This window comes from Dendronephthya gigantea, unplaced genomic scaffold (genome assembly GCF_004324835.1).
Source record: "Dendronephthya gigantea isolate DGI-Jeju-01 unplaced genomic scaffold, DenGig_1.0 000315F, whole genome shotgun sequence".
Classification (NCBI taxonomy): Eukaryota; Metazoa; Cnidaria; class Anthozoa; order Malacalcyonacea; family Nephtheidae; genus Dendronephthya; species Dendronephthya gigantea.
The window spans coordinates 8483-22639 of NW_021163325.1; the positions used below are offsets into that span (position 1 = coordinate 8483).

A 14157-nucleotide genomic window follows, 5' to 3' on the forward strand; every position below is an offset into this window, starting at 1 on the left:
ACTGTAATAAAGACTGTCATCGGTCTCAGTTTTTAGGAATTGTTTCTAATCGCCCTGGCCATCACGTAATATAGATCGACTATAACATATACTTCTCGCATAATTTCGGCTAACGAAGTATCTAAAGGAACAGTCGAAGAAACACCATATCGCCTTTTATATCCGGAAAGGCTAGCATGTTTTCTTTCGGGGAAAGTTTAATTGTTTCTCGCAGCCAATTAACTTTCAGGTATCGTCGAAAGGAACGGTAAAGAATCTTGCCAGAATCCATGTTATAAAATGTTATTACGTGATTAGGTACAGAGATAATAACTCTGCTCTTTATCAAACAAATTGGCTTTGAGCCAAGTGGATGACAGCCGAAATTGGAATCTACTCTTTGGGAACCTCCACTATCCGAATAAATCACGTAACTGCGGTCAATATGCGAGTGAAATATAACAGCGACTCTTGAATCATTGCTGAAGGAACCACAGGTAGCCCGCTATTGGATTTGCTTTTAGTTAAATATTTAATACATTCTATGCAAAACGATATGAAGTGTCTCCTTCCTTCATTCACTGCTGACATATTATCGCATGCGCCAATTCGTGCGGTGCAGTGTAACCTTTATGTATATATTAATATAAGGTTGGCAACTCTTTGTCATTTTTTCACATTTACGAATTACATACACAAACTTACACATGAAAATACTCGTACTTAAACACAAAAATATATACAAAAAACTAAATCTATGTGGGAAGTAACTCTCCTAAAACATTTCCGAAACATTTGTTTGTCTTTAAAGCCATTGCAAATATGTGAAATTTACGAAAATACAAACACTTTTTAGGTGATTTTTTTGAAAAGCCGTCGGGATCCCATCACCCTGCCCTACGTCACAGCAAACACGCAATATGATTGGCTGGTTGAGTCCCGTTAACGTAAACAAATTTCAAAATTCAAAACTAAGCCAATCATATTGCGTGTTTGCTGTGACGTAGGGCAGGGTGATGGGATCCCGACGGCTTTTCAAAAAAATCACCTAAAAAGTGTTTGTATTTTCGTAAATTTCACATATTTGCAATGGCTTTAAAGACAAACAAATGTTTCGGAAATGTTTTAGGAGAGTCAGTTCCCACATAGATTTAGTTTTTTGTATATATTTTTGTGTTTAAGTACGAGTATTTTCATGTGTAAGTTTGTGTATGTAATTCGTAAATGTGAAAAAATGACAAAGAGTTGCCAACCTTATATTAATATATACATAAAGGTTACACTGCACCGCACGAATTGGCGCATGCGATAATATGTCAGCAGTGAATGAAGGAAGGAGACACTTCATATCGTTTTGCATAGAATGTATTAAATATTTAACTAAAAGCAAATCCAATAGCGGGCTACCTGTGAAGGAACATGAGATTCTATGACCATATTTACTCGTTATAGCATCGCGAGAAAAAAATACTTCATACAAATCTGATTTTTCCGAGTTTCTTCTCCAAATATAATGATTAGTTTTATTACCACCAAAGATAAAGGCACCACCAGGCGAGATTTTGACATCCATCTTAGGCTCAATTCCAGGCAAATTTACCATTACAGGACCATCATTTCTACCGACATTGAGAACATTTATGGGTGCATTACGACAGCAAACAAAACTGAGAAAACCTTCAGAAAAATCAAGAATAGAAGTTAAACCGTCAAGCTCAGCTTTTAAATGACTCAAGGGCATTTCCTTACTATAAGTAAACAGGATGTCTACATTGTGATCTACCGGATATCGCGTTAAGTTTGGAATCCCGTTAAACCCGCTAATCACAAACAAGAAATTTTTCGACCACCAGCATAAAAATCTTGACCCGTATTGATTGATTTTGAAACGTTGTTGAACTTGGCTGGTATAGACATTCCATACGTTGATATATCCATCTGAGTTGCAGGATGCAAGTCGAGAGCCGTCCGGAGAAAACGAACTTGAATACACCACGGTGGAGTGTGACAACGGACAGGAAGTTTGTGTTGGAGTTAATGTCTTTAGGACAATCAGTTTTTCCGTATCTGTATAAAGCCACAGATTATCTTTTACATCTGTCAATTTCAAAAACGTATCGTTTAGAGACAAATGAATCGCGCGAATGTCGTTCCAGGCAGCAAACGCTGTCAAAAGAATGCTTTCTATGACACTAAAATCAGAATACTCTTGCTGGGGGGAAATGCACTTTTCATCTTTGCAAATCCATGGACACAAAGTTACAAATTTGCTTCCAAATTGATAACGTAAGCTCAATTGCTTCGAATTGAGTTTCTGGAATCCTTGTTGAAAACATCGCTCACATTTTCTTCTACTTTCGGTTAAAACTGATTGCTCCTTTCTGTGCATGTTAGATATAATTCGCTGATCACTCCTTTTCAATGTAATAGCGTTCCAAACGCAAAACGAGTAACTGGCGATTGACTTCGAGCTTAGCGATTCTGAATTTCCAATAATAAATAACCCGTTAATGCTAAAAGTGCACCAATCAACGGAAAATTCAGCACAAAGCGACGATAGCAACCTTTGTTTAGAAACGTCCCATAGTTTAATGGTTTTTGAACCGTCGCTAGTCACCATCCTCTTACCGTTGGGAGAAAAATCACAGGAAAGGAACGTCTCTTCATTTCCAGGGAAAAATAAAACCTCCTTGTTCTCAGCGATGCTAAATGCTGTTTCCAGTTTTCCAAATAATATGAGCGAATCGTCGTGAGAAAATGTGCAGCATGAAACTCTTCTTAATTGTGTTGAATATTCAATAAGTTCAACTAAAGTTGGTACGGACATCACATGGATAGAGCTTCTTGTTCCAACTGCTACTCTTTCCTTATCATTGGATAAAGCAACAGCAGCAATGTCTTTATTAAAAGCATCATAACTGGGTCTCCAGACTGCTCGCGGAAGAACTGGTACTTCACAAGAATTCAATTCAAGAAATCGTGAATGGTTTGATAGTAGCGACTTTGCAATTTTCTTCTCATCCTCACTGAAGTAACCTTGTTGAGAATGTGTAAGAACAGCTTCTAAATATGATCTTGAAATTTCATGCCATGATTTCACAGGTTGTTTAAAACAAACAGTGAAAAGTAACGGCATAATCAATAATCTCGAGTGATCACGCAAAATGCCAAGTTCAATGACATGCCATGAAATGCGAGCACGTAGTTCCTCGTTTTTAATGTGGGGACTTCGAAGAATCCTGCTCCAAAAGGTCAAATAATCGCCTATAACAACTGGGTTGACCAACAACATATAACACAGGATTGCAACATCCACTGACCAAAAGATTCCAACCTCCATATTACTCTCTTCTAGATGTTTTAAACTATGTTCCAGTGCATATTTTACGTTACTTGTTAAGTTTACTCTATGCCCGGAGTAAACAGAATTCTTAATTTCTTTAAAAACTTTTTCACATAAAAGCCAAAGCGATCTATTTCCGTTATCGAACTTGACTGTATACTGGTGATTTTCGTATCCCTTTCCTAAGAGCCAATCAATGACGGATTTATGAAAAACGGTTAACATGTCATCTGAAACGTACAACAAGCACGATACGGTTTCATTAACTTTGCTGATTATGTCTTTCGTTTCGCGACAATCTGGAGCTAAACCAAAAACCTGCGCTATGAAAGTGAGGGGAAGAGATCCTTTAGAAGCGGCCAGCATTTCCAAAATCTTAAATACATCCAACTTTTCATGCTTTATGGCTTCAAGCTCGTCTTCAAGGCGCTTAAAATATCGCAGGTAAATCGAATTTAGCCCTTCTGGAAGAAACTCGATGATGTCCTGATAGGTAATGACCTCGAGGTCATAGCGGTTCCTTAGCCCAAATTGAAAGTGATATGCATAAAGAAATGAGCCCCGCATTTTTCGACGAGAAATGGAAGTAAACTAATAGTTTTACTTAGAAAATTTTGAGAGTGAATATTAATGGCCTTTTTTACCACATCCCTTGTATGTACTTTCCTGTCAACAAGGATTGGAAGACATTCTTTTAAAAAGAGTTCCATGTCTGAGTTATTGTTCGCGTCATTTTCTGCAATATGAATCTTTTGAACAGCCCCTAGTCTTTTTACGGAAATCACAGGCCTGCTCGTCATCAAGATTTTGATATACTCGGGTAGCTCTGGAAAATATTCAGCGATCAAATCCATATTTTCATTCTTATAATCTGTAGCACTTTCATTCAAGCCATCAATCACAACCAAACATGATTCATCTAATTTCAATTCATCCAGAGGATTTTGCAAATATATTTGGAAGGCATCTTTTAGGTTCAGAACATCATGAGGGCGCTTTAACTGATCAAAGAGCTTCTCTTTAAAACCGGGAACGTTTTCGCACATTTGACTTGCGAGAGACTGCAGCATAACCATAGGATCTCTTAGATTTGAGTTATTAAAATCAAAAAAATGACATGAAGCCAATTTTCCAATCCTTTCAAAATCATCACAAATTTTAGCGGCGAACACGCTTTTACCCACTCCAGGTCCAGCTGTTATTACCAACATATTGGAATCACTATTGCTTTCATGAAACCACTTATCAACTTTTTCTAACAGCCAATTTCTTGTTCCAGTTTGAAAGAACTTCACTTTTCTTTCAATTTTACCCTTAAAGTTGTGCTTTGCAAGTTTTCGTAAGATATTTTCCTCATTTTCTTCCCGAGTTTCTTCTGTAATTCTGGTCAAATGATCTATAGAACTTTCAATAATTTTCAATTGTTCAAAAATTTTCACATACTTTCCATCCTCAGGCTCCAAAGATGAAGTTTTTAAGTCATCGATATCACTCTGGGGAATTGCCAATTCAACCAACGCCTGTGCAATTTTCTTCCATAAAGACACGAATGTGGAATTGTTAACTCGAGTTGATGTTACATGTGCATAAACATCATTCCTAAACCACTTAATTCTTGCAATATTCGCTTGCAATGATCTATCTGTATCTGGAGGCATTGCACTCCATCCGGTTGATGGAAAGCCACAAATGTTCCGGAATAGAACTGTAAGTAATGTGACATCAAAGGTTTTGGAATCTGGTGGGTTGCCAGACGGAGGGAACAGTAAATCCCACTGGGAATGATTAATAACTCGAGGTTTTAACCTTTGAAGAGATGTTTTGATTGTAGCCAGTACTCCGGGTAGACTAACAGGTGGATGGATGGTATCAAATGTATTCCTCAAAGCCTCAGTTCCTTTGTCAACCAAAAGTCTACTCAGTCATGTAAAATTTGCCTTTTCTTCCTCTTCGACAGAAGACATCTCATTAGACAGGGTTAATTGCTGTAAAAAATGGTTGTACTATTTATGTAGGTTACACCAAGAAAAAGAATAGGGCGGAGTAGACTTGCTTATATTCTACGACATCCTGCATGATGTCGCACCAAATTAGCACTGAATTAAATGTTTGAATTTATATTTACTATAAATACTAGAAATACATTGCATGCAAAGTCTCCTCGCCTGAACCATTAAACTTATATTTTCATCACTGAAATTCTATAATACTCGTTTCTGCTGAATGATCAAAGTCGTAAAGTAAAATCTTTTATCTTGATACAATTATAAAGTCGACTCTCGAGCTATCAAATTCGACTATAATCATAATTGTGCTACGAATAGTTTTAAATACTACAATTTTAGCGAAATTTCAATTACTTTTTAAACAAATTCACCTTTAAAAATAAATATTTTCCAAATCTAAATCATTTCAACAAAATTGACGAATAAATTCAAAGAAGTGGCATATATTTGTTGATAAATCCACATATTAAACTTACAGGATACTTGTATGCTTTAAAATACAAAATCTACCTAATTACCTGTTCAAAAACACTTTAAAAATGCTTCAAAATCGTAAATTTTTTGCCATCTATTTGAATGAAAATTTTTCTATCCAAAGGCATCTGTTACATTATATTTTAATCAATTTTACGAGTCAATTTTTCGTATATTTCTAAGACCATCCAAATGAAAAATATTATTTAAAAAAAGTTTTATAATTCAAAATATCAGTTATGCTGACGTGAACCCAAATTTTAATTTAGCCAATCGCACGTTTGTAAACGTTTGCTAGTTACCAGATTTAAGTCGTCTTATACTCACGCATGCGCAAAACATAAAAAACGCCCAACGTCCATGACATAATGGCGGACAACTTTCATTTCGCATTTTCATTCCCGGGCGTAATTAAAATCTCCGGGCGGAATTAGTACCCACGCCCGGTGCTTCGCACCGGCTCGGGGATAAATAATAGACTTCCTTCAGGGTTATAATATAAAATTCATGTCATAGTCCGATGTGAAGGGTTTCGCTTCAGTAAAACATTGTTCTGTTACCTTGAGCAGTGGTAAAACGCAAAATAATTGCTGAATCCGGTGGCCCAGCGCTCATTTGATTAGTCGATTAGCCGTTTGGACTAATCTCGACGGATTTGTGCGGAATTAAATTAACTTTTAACGGGGTCAGAAATCAGTAGTGATAGCCTCCACTATGGCTACGGAAGTAATTAGTATGCAAAGGCTGTAGCACATTGTGTAATCATGACATAATTATTGCTTGCTTTTTCAGGACCTTTATCCCTTAAATCATCCAGCTAATTCAGTCCTGTCGCCACCAATTAACGCGAGTCTTAGATATTTATAACTTTAAAATACAAAATGCTAGGATGGCCGCCAGAGTTGGTAAAGGCGTTGGACTTAATTATAATGTACGTTATACTTCGTGGGTTCGTAACCATTATATGTTATACGAAAAAAGCGATGCGCAATGATGCATGTCTGTCCGCCGAGTTTGAAAGAGACTGGACAGAGCCTATAATTTGTCAACCTGATCAGTATTTAACTCTCAGATTAATTATTTGCGGAAATGGTCAGTATTTCATAGATTATTCTTATGTTTTTGTTTCGTTTTTATTATATTCACAACGTTGGCTTTTGACGTTGTCGATTGGCGTTGTAATATAAATCAAATTTCTATTGTGTTGGGTTCACAACAGTGAGGTTTAAACTTACGTACGCAGGCCTTTCCGTGAATTGTTTTCACATAATATCGAGGCAGAAATACTAATATTTAAAGTTAAGTCATAGATTCGTATTAAATGCGAGCTATATGCCTTCGTTTTTCTTTCGAGTTTTTGCTTTTTTCAGTTCTGAATAAGCTACAGTCACGAACAATTTTTTAAAATATATTAGCGTTGCTTGTTGTTCCACATACCGAACTGCAATCAGTTCATTGCCGCAGCAAATGCCAAACAAGAACAATGATCTCTTTTCTAAAGCAACATTAAGCTACTTCACACAAGACAAAGGAGAGATATCATAGATTACTGGTAACTACCACTCAACAATATGCGTTTATATTAGTGATGAATGATGGCATTCAATTTTAAACTGATTACAACAGCGAAAAGTTGTTGCCAATGAAACTTGCAAAATAATTGGATCCTAGCCTGCGTGGCAGGCGGTCCATGAGATAAGGCAAGGCGACGACGGCGAAAGACCTCCTGCCGGGTTTGGCTATCTTTTTTTGTTAACCGCCCCTTTTCAGTCCCAGCGCAATTAGCCAATCCACAGAGAGTTAATATTATAATAACAAAACTGTAATAACCTAATAACTGGGATATATCATTTTTTGGCTGTGTGTTTAAGAAACACCAAAGAACGTTTAAACCAGGACAAGAGGTAGAGGAGCCAGCGCGGAAAATCTAAATTCAGTCTGACTCTTTCGTGTTTATATATTGTTGGAGAATTTGTACATCATATATTATGTCTATATTTATAAATACACAGTATGTGAGTGTATCAATAATTCTTTTCCCCAGTGAATTTCCTGGCATTAAAAATAGTATATGAGAATCCTGAAGCCTCAATAGTTGATAGAAATTTTCAATGTAAATAGGTATGCACAAGCCGCCATCGTATAAATATATTGCGGTGGAGACTTGCCGACTTCTGAAACGTTTCCATCGAAAGCATTTCGCCTATTTGAATCGTCAATCGTCAATAAATTCCACTAAGACCGGACGCCTACAAATTTAAACGTTACAAAATAAAAATCAATTCCCGTCCACTAGTGGTGTATAATTGGATCCATGAATTGGAGCTATGATCTCTAACAAATTCACGTTGATAAGATCTCGGTACTCAACATTGCAAACCACCTGTGCATTCCTGCTGGGTCTAACCGCACTAACATCTTCAGCTAACGGTGCAACCAAGCATATATAATTCTACTGGAACAATAACTGCCGACTATCATTTTCCACCCATCAACGTATATTACCAGCTGTTAACAGATATTTCGAGCTGTTTCGAACGAGCTTACAATTCTTGGATGTCGGACTTTTCTCTGTGACTAATTAACAATAATGCACTGAAACTAATTGAATTTAATCAACATGCATTCATTTGAATCGACATCGATGATTTATAGTATTGTCCAAATAAAATCAGGTTATCTAAATCGAATGACGCTCATTGATCGACAAAATAATGAATTTTGTTGTCACATAACAAACCAGATGATCTCATGCTCATAATTCAGCCAATCAGCGCTTATAAATATAATTTTTTATATATATTCTGATTCTGTCGTTAAAATGTATTTAATATAATGAAAATACTGTTTAATATTTTTTATTTACTAAAATCAACTTTGTTATAACTGTACCCAAGTAGATAATAATTGCCTTTGCAAATGACATTAGAATTTAAAGCAATGCATCAGTTGATGTTTCCCCGATATAAAAAAAAATGTATGCACTGAGGACAATTTCGTCTTTAAAGTGGTCCCATTTTTATTAAAATCGGTCAAGTATTCGAACAGGAATCGCAAGTTAAAATCAGCTGACCACTTCGAAATGTCATCTGATTGGATGGCAATGAGTTAAGCATGCAAGCGATATTTTGAGTCGTTCGAATTACTGCACCTTGTCAGCTACGAAATAAACCTCTTATGATCTGACGGCATACTATCGTGGTTATCACTTGTCAACCAAATTAGCCAAGGTTACTACACGCATTTGAATATTTCTTTCAATTTTCTCAAAGCGTGTAGGTGGGAATCTGATAATGCACATGGTAGAGCAATGACCAGACTCTCTAGAGTAATTTCAGCGGGCAAGTTCTAGCTGCTCGTTCTAGCTGTAACATTTACATATTCATATATTCATGTTAACATGGGGCGCATTCATGGGGCACATATTCATATATTCATGTTAACAGGCCTGTAATAAAAGACTATGTATTTGAAAAGAAATTAATCTTGCACAACATGACTATGTGAATATCAGCCCCCCCCACACACACACACACAATAATCGACTCTCGTACGCGACTCCAAGATATTCACTATGTAGGCAATTTTACAGATTTAGGACACAAATAAATAAATAAACACTAAGAAATGTTCACAATTCCAGCAGACAAGAATACAGCAAACACTCTGATGCTATCCTGCTGGTTCTTTGTTCAATTCAATGTTGTGTGTTAATGCATTTTTGTCGGTCTTAAGGTCTTTTTATTAGTCTCGATTCAATGCTTAGTAATTGACTAGTAAATGATGACCATTTGTTTTGACGTCCAACAATGCATAAGATGAGATAAGTTTCAAACAAGGATTTCGAACTAATTGATACGATGTATATATATACACCCATTTGCAAAAACGTTGGCCGCAGATAGATAGATAGATAGATACTCGAAGTCTAATTAGAATTGCATATGATTACATTTGCATTGGTTTTCAATCATATTACACAACATATGCAATTCTAATTAGATTTCGAGTATCTATCTATATATCTATCTGCGGCGAACGTTTTTGCAAACGGGTATATATATATATATATATATATATATATATATATATATATATATATATATATATATATATATATATATATATATATACAGATATATATATATATAGATATATATATAAGTAACAAATGTCCAAGATCTGCTCAGTAGACGAAGTTAGTTCTGATGAAGGTTGTGGAATACAATCGAAAATTTATATAAGCTTTAACAATTATTTATATTCAAATATACTTTGATTCGTAGTAGACTTTGTGTTTGATATATATATATATATATATATATATATATATATATATATATATATATATATATATATATATATATATATATATATATATTAGTCTTAGGGAAATACGATTATACGAAATACGAAATACGATTTTACGAAATACGATTAGAAATAGGGTAATTCAGTTATGATATTTGGCACTTCACTTGATGTAGATAGGTAAATTCTAGAGGTTTTAAACAGTCTTAATTTCGAGTGGAATTATACACACTTCAAATTCAAGCGAGGAGCAGTTGATGGAAAAATGAGTTAAATATCGGTTCGCGGGTGGGAATCGAACTTACACTTTTGCGATGCCGGTGCAATGCTCTTGCCACTAAGCTACAGAGGTACCTGACAAGAGCAAGAGTGGTTAATGTGTATATATGATGCTTAATGCCGGGAATAGGTGAGGGTAAATCAATTATGATTTTAAAAGCGTAGGTTCGATACCTGCCGGTGGACCTATAGTTCACTCATTTTTCAACCAGCTGTTCCTTGCTTGAATTGTAAGTGTAATATGTGATGTATATATATATATATATAATATATAAATATATATAAAGGTTATTTAGAAGGCTTCGCCAACGTTTTAACATGACGACACAGCGCGTCGCCGTGTCTTGCATACGTCGCTATTACGAAGTAAAATGATAATATGTAATATTCAAGAAAGAGACACGAACGTACCTTTAACAATTATTGAAAGGGATAATCCAACTAGGTGACCATATTTCAACCTATATCATGAGAGAAATAAACGAAATAGACGCTAAGAAATGTACACACACCTAGCGAATAAGAATACGTATGGTATCCTGCTGGTTATTTATTGAAATTAAGAACTATATATCTAAATTTGCATAGACTGATATTGCAGAGTCGCCATGCGACTAATTATGCATGCTTCTGATATTTGACATATGTTTAACATACAGTTGTTATTCTAGTTTACTTTCCGGAATACATACGGAATGCGGAACAGAATGGGGGAAGCGGATTCCGCAAACAGGAATGAAACGCGGATTCCCAAAGCAGCTTCCGTAAATGGGGATAAAACGCGGATTCCGCAAATGGGGATAAAATGCGGATTCCGCAAATGGGGATAAAACACGGAATTGCGCAAAAAAATTAAGGAGCAGATAAAAACCCAAATGGGCAAGTTGTCGTCGACGATTCCCTTAAAGCGGTTGACAAAGTTCAATCTTCAGGTCAACTGCATTCCAAGTTATCAGTTTGCAAATATGTTTTCATTAGTTAGCCATACGATTCTAATATATGTACAAATTTAAACATATTCTGATATCTATAAACCGGCCCATTGTCTGCGATCCTCGATTTACTTCCCAAACTTAATTAACATTATATCTAAAGCAAACCTGTCCTAAAATGAGGAAATACAATGCCAGTCAAGAAACTGTTATGTCGCATTTTACTAACTGTACCAAGGACTATTATTATTCTTTCTTTAGGCACGGTAACCTTTCACGTGTGTGCTTTTCAAAGGGCCGTGTACTATTTACATTTATAAGAAGCTAATTATATAAACAACAAAACTATCTTATACCTATTTACAGAATTTGAATATATAAATTTATGTGTAGTATCGGAAAAGTTTATGAACTGGAATAGATGTAATTATTGAGTAAAGTATGAACATTTCTTAAACTCATCGATTCTCTTAACTGAATCAGGAGGTTTGTTGGAATGTTGTTCCAACATGTTGTTCCTCTATATGAAAAGCTGTTTTTCAGAAAATTTGTTTTTGGTTTAGGTTGAAGCAGCTTTAAATTATTACTGCGCAGTTCATAGCCATTGTTTTCACAAGCATGGAATAAATCTTTTATGTATTTTGGAAGTATGCCTTTAATGGCTTTAAATGTCATAAAAAGATCACGTTTTTTCAGAATTAAGTCAAGGGGCTTCCAATTTAGTTTTTGAAAGATGACTGAGGATCTAATAGTATAGTCTGAGTTTGTGATAATTCTAGGCGCACGCTTCTGAAGTTTATGTAATTTATTTAAATGTGTTTTGTTATTATTTTGCCATATAGTTGAGCAATAGTTAAAATGAGGCATAACTAGTGCATTATACATAATTTGTAATATATTTAAGTCAACGACGTTGAGTATTGCCGAAATAACAGACTTTACAAACATGCAAAGCTGCCCGTAAACAAATAAAACTAAAAATCTAAGTAATGGTGATAATTCTGGTCGTCTTTGCGGCCAAAGAAAAAAATAGAATTCTATGCAGTATTAAGGGCTGTTTATATTACAGCCAGGCTGGCCCGCTTAGCGAGATAGACCTCTAAGCGAGATCCCGCTGTCTAGTAACAATGGTGTTGATTTGAAACCAGGACATTGCTAGGTTTTAAATCTCAATGCGAAATATCCATGTCATGCAGAACTTTCAACGCATTTATAGATATCGGAATATGTTTAAATTCGTACACATATTGAAAATCGTATGGCTAACTACTGAAAATATATTTGGAAACTGATAACTTGGAACGCAGTTGACCTGAAAGTTGAACTTTGTCAACCACTTTAGGGGAATCGTCGACGGCACTTGCGCATTTGGGTTTTTATCTGCTCCTTAATCTGTTTTGCGCAATTCCGCGTTTTATCTTCATTTGCGGAATCCGCTTCCGGAATCCGTATTTTATCCTTATTTGCGGAATCGCTTTCGCTATTCCATTCCGTACTCCATATTCCGTTTCTGCGTTTTCTCCTAGCCCATTTGTAAAGTCTCAAATTTTGCACGCAATTTTAAGTAATGACCCTTAATTGCTATGACGCGCAGGTCTAATGCAAGCCTACACGTGTTACTATGAGTGGTATGGGTACTAGACATTATGGCATGTGCATGTGATATTGATCTCACTATATAAGCTTTTTCATGTCGTTCATGATTTATATGGGTCCTACATCAGTACAACACATACATGTTATTTACCAACGACAGCTATTAGTGTATACCTGAACTCCACAGTGCAAACAGTTAACTAGGGTGCTTGAAATCACTATATCTTTGAATGTTGGGGAGAGGGAGTGTTGATTTGATTTAAATTAAGTAAGGATTTTCAGTATTAGTCTCTTGGGAAATAGTAGTTTAAAAATTCTCGTTGCGACTCTTTATCGCGAACGGGCGAAGCCATTCTTTATTAATTCCATCATGCTGTACCCTGAAGAGCGATATTTCCCCTGAAATATGCTCGCTTAGATTTCCTTTTGGGAAATTTCGACGGATACATGTATTAATGCATTCGATTCAGCCAGGATAGAGCGAACAGACTAATTTAACGTGTTATGTATAAACTATATCCGAGTTCGAAGTCGAGAAGTATTGAACTTTATTGTTTATCATGCTTATTGCGCAATCAAAAACAGGCCACCTGTCGCATTGTGGCTCACGTGGCAAAAGCTTGCCCTGTGATTGGTTTGCTACACTGCACCGTGTTCGAACGTTTTTATATTTAGAAACAATTGCGCAATAATCTGAACGCCAACCGTGTCAACTAGTTGCAGTGATCGCAGCTTCGAATGCACGACTAGCTTCCGAACATACTCGGCACAATTCGGCAAGTTTTCGGCGAATTTTATAGTTCAGTGTTACCTGAACGATCATACTATGTAACAAGGAATAATAATTGGGAATTTGTTCCCACTTTGAGCAAGAATTGGTAATAGTATAATAACGATTACGAAAGATATTACTCAAATTATATGTACTTCTAAATAATGTGTGAATATTAGATTGCATTTCGTAACCAAAAAGATGAAACTGAAAAATTCTAGCTGGGAAGATCTGACCATGGCTCAAGCCACGTTCGATCGGTCTAGATCCGCGCCTGCGTTTGGAAGCGAACGGCTACTGGGAAGGTGTTTTCTCATGGCGGTCGTCTGCGGTTTCTATTCGGTCGACCGCAACCGAACTGCATCCTAACCGCGACCGAACCGCAGCCTCAGTGTCAGGTTATTTCTGGACAGTACTGTAAAAATAGGATTACTTATAATTTTCCAGTGCTGCTGCATATGAAAT

The 14157-nt window shown here is 36.0% G+C and overlaps 1 protein-coding gene across 1 annotated transcript; it reads right to left on the reverse strand.

Annotated features, from left to right (window-relative positions):
• Positions 1-959: 959 nt before the first annotated feature.
• Positions 960-10926, reverse strand: LOC114541877. The gene is made up of 3 exons (XM_028561683.1): positions 10804-10926; positions 1261-5307; positions 960-1027 (listed from the first exon to the last, which is right to left on the reverse strand). Exons 2-3 carry the CDS (start codon positions 3887-3889, stop codon positions 960-962), a joined length of 2697 nt encoding a protein of 898 aa, XP_028417484.1. The 5' UTR covers positions 3890-5307; positions 10804-10926.
• Positions 10927-14157: the final 3231 nt, after the last annotated feature.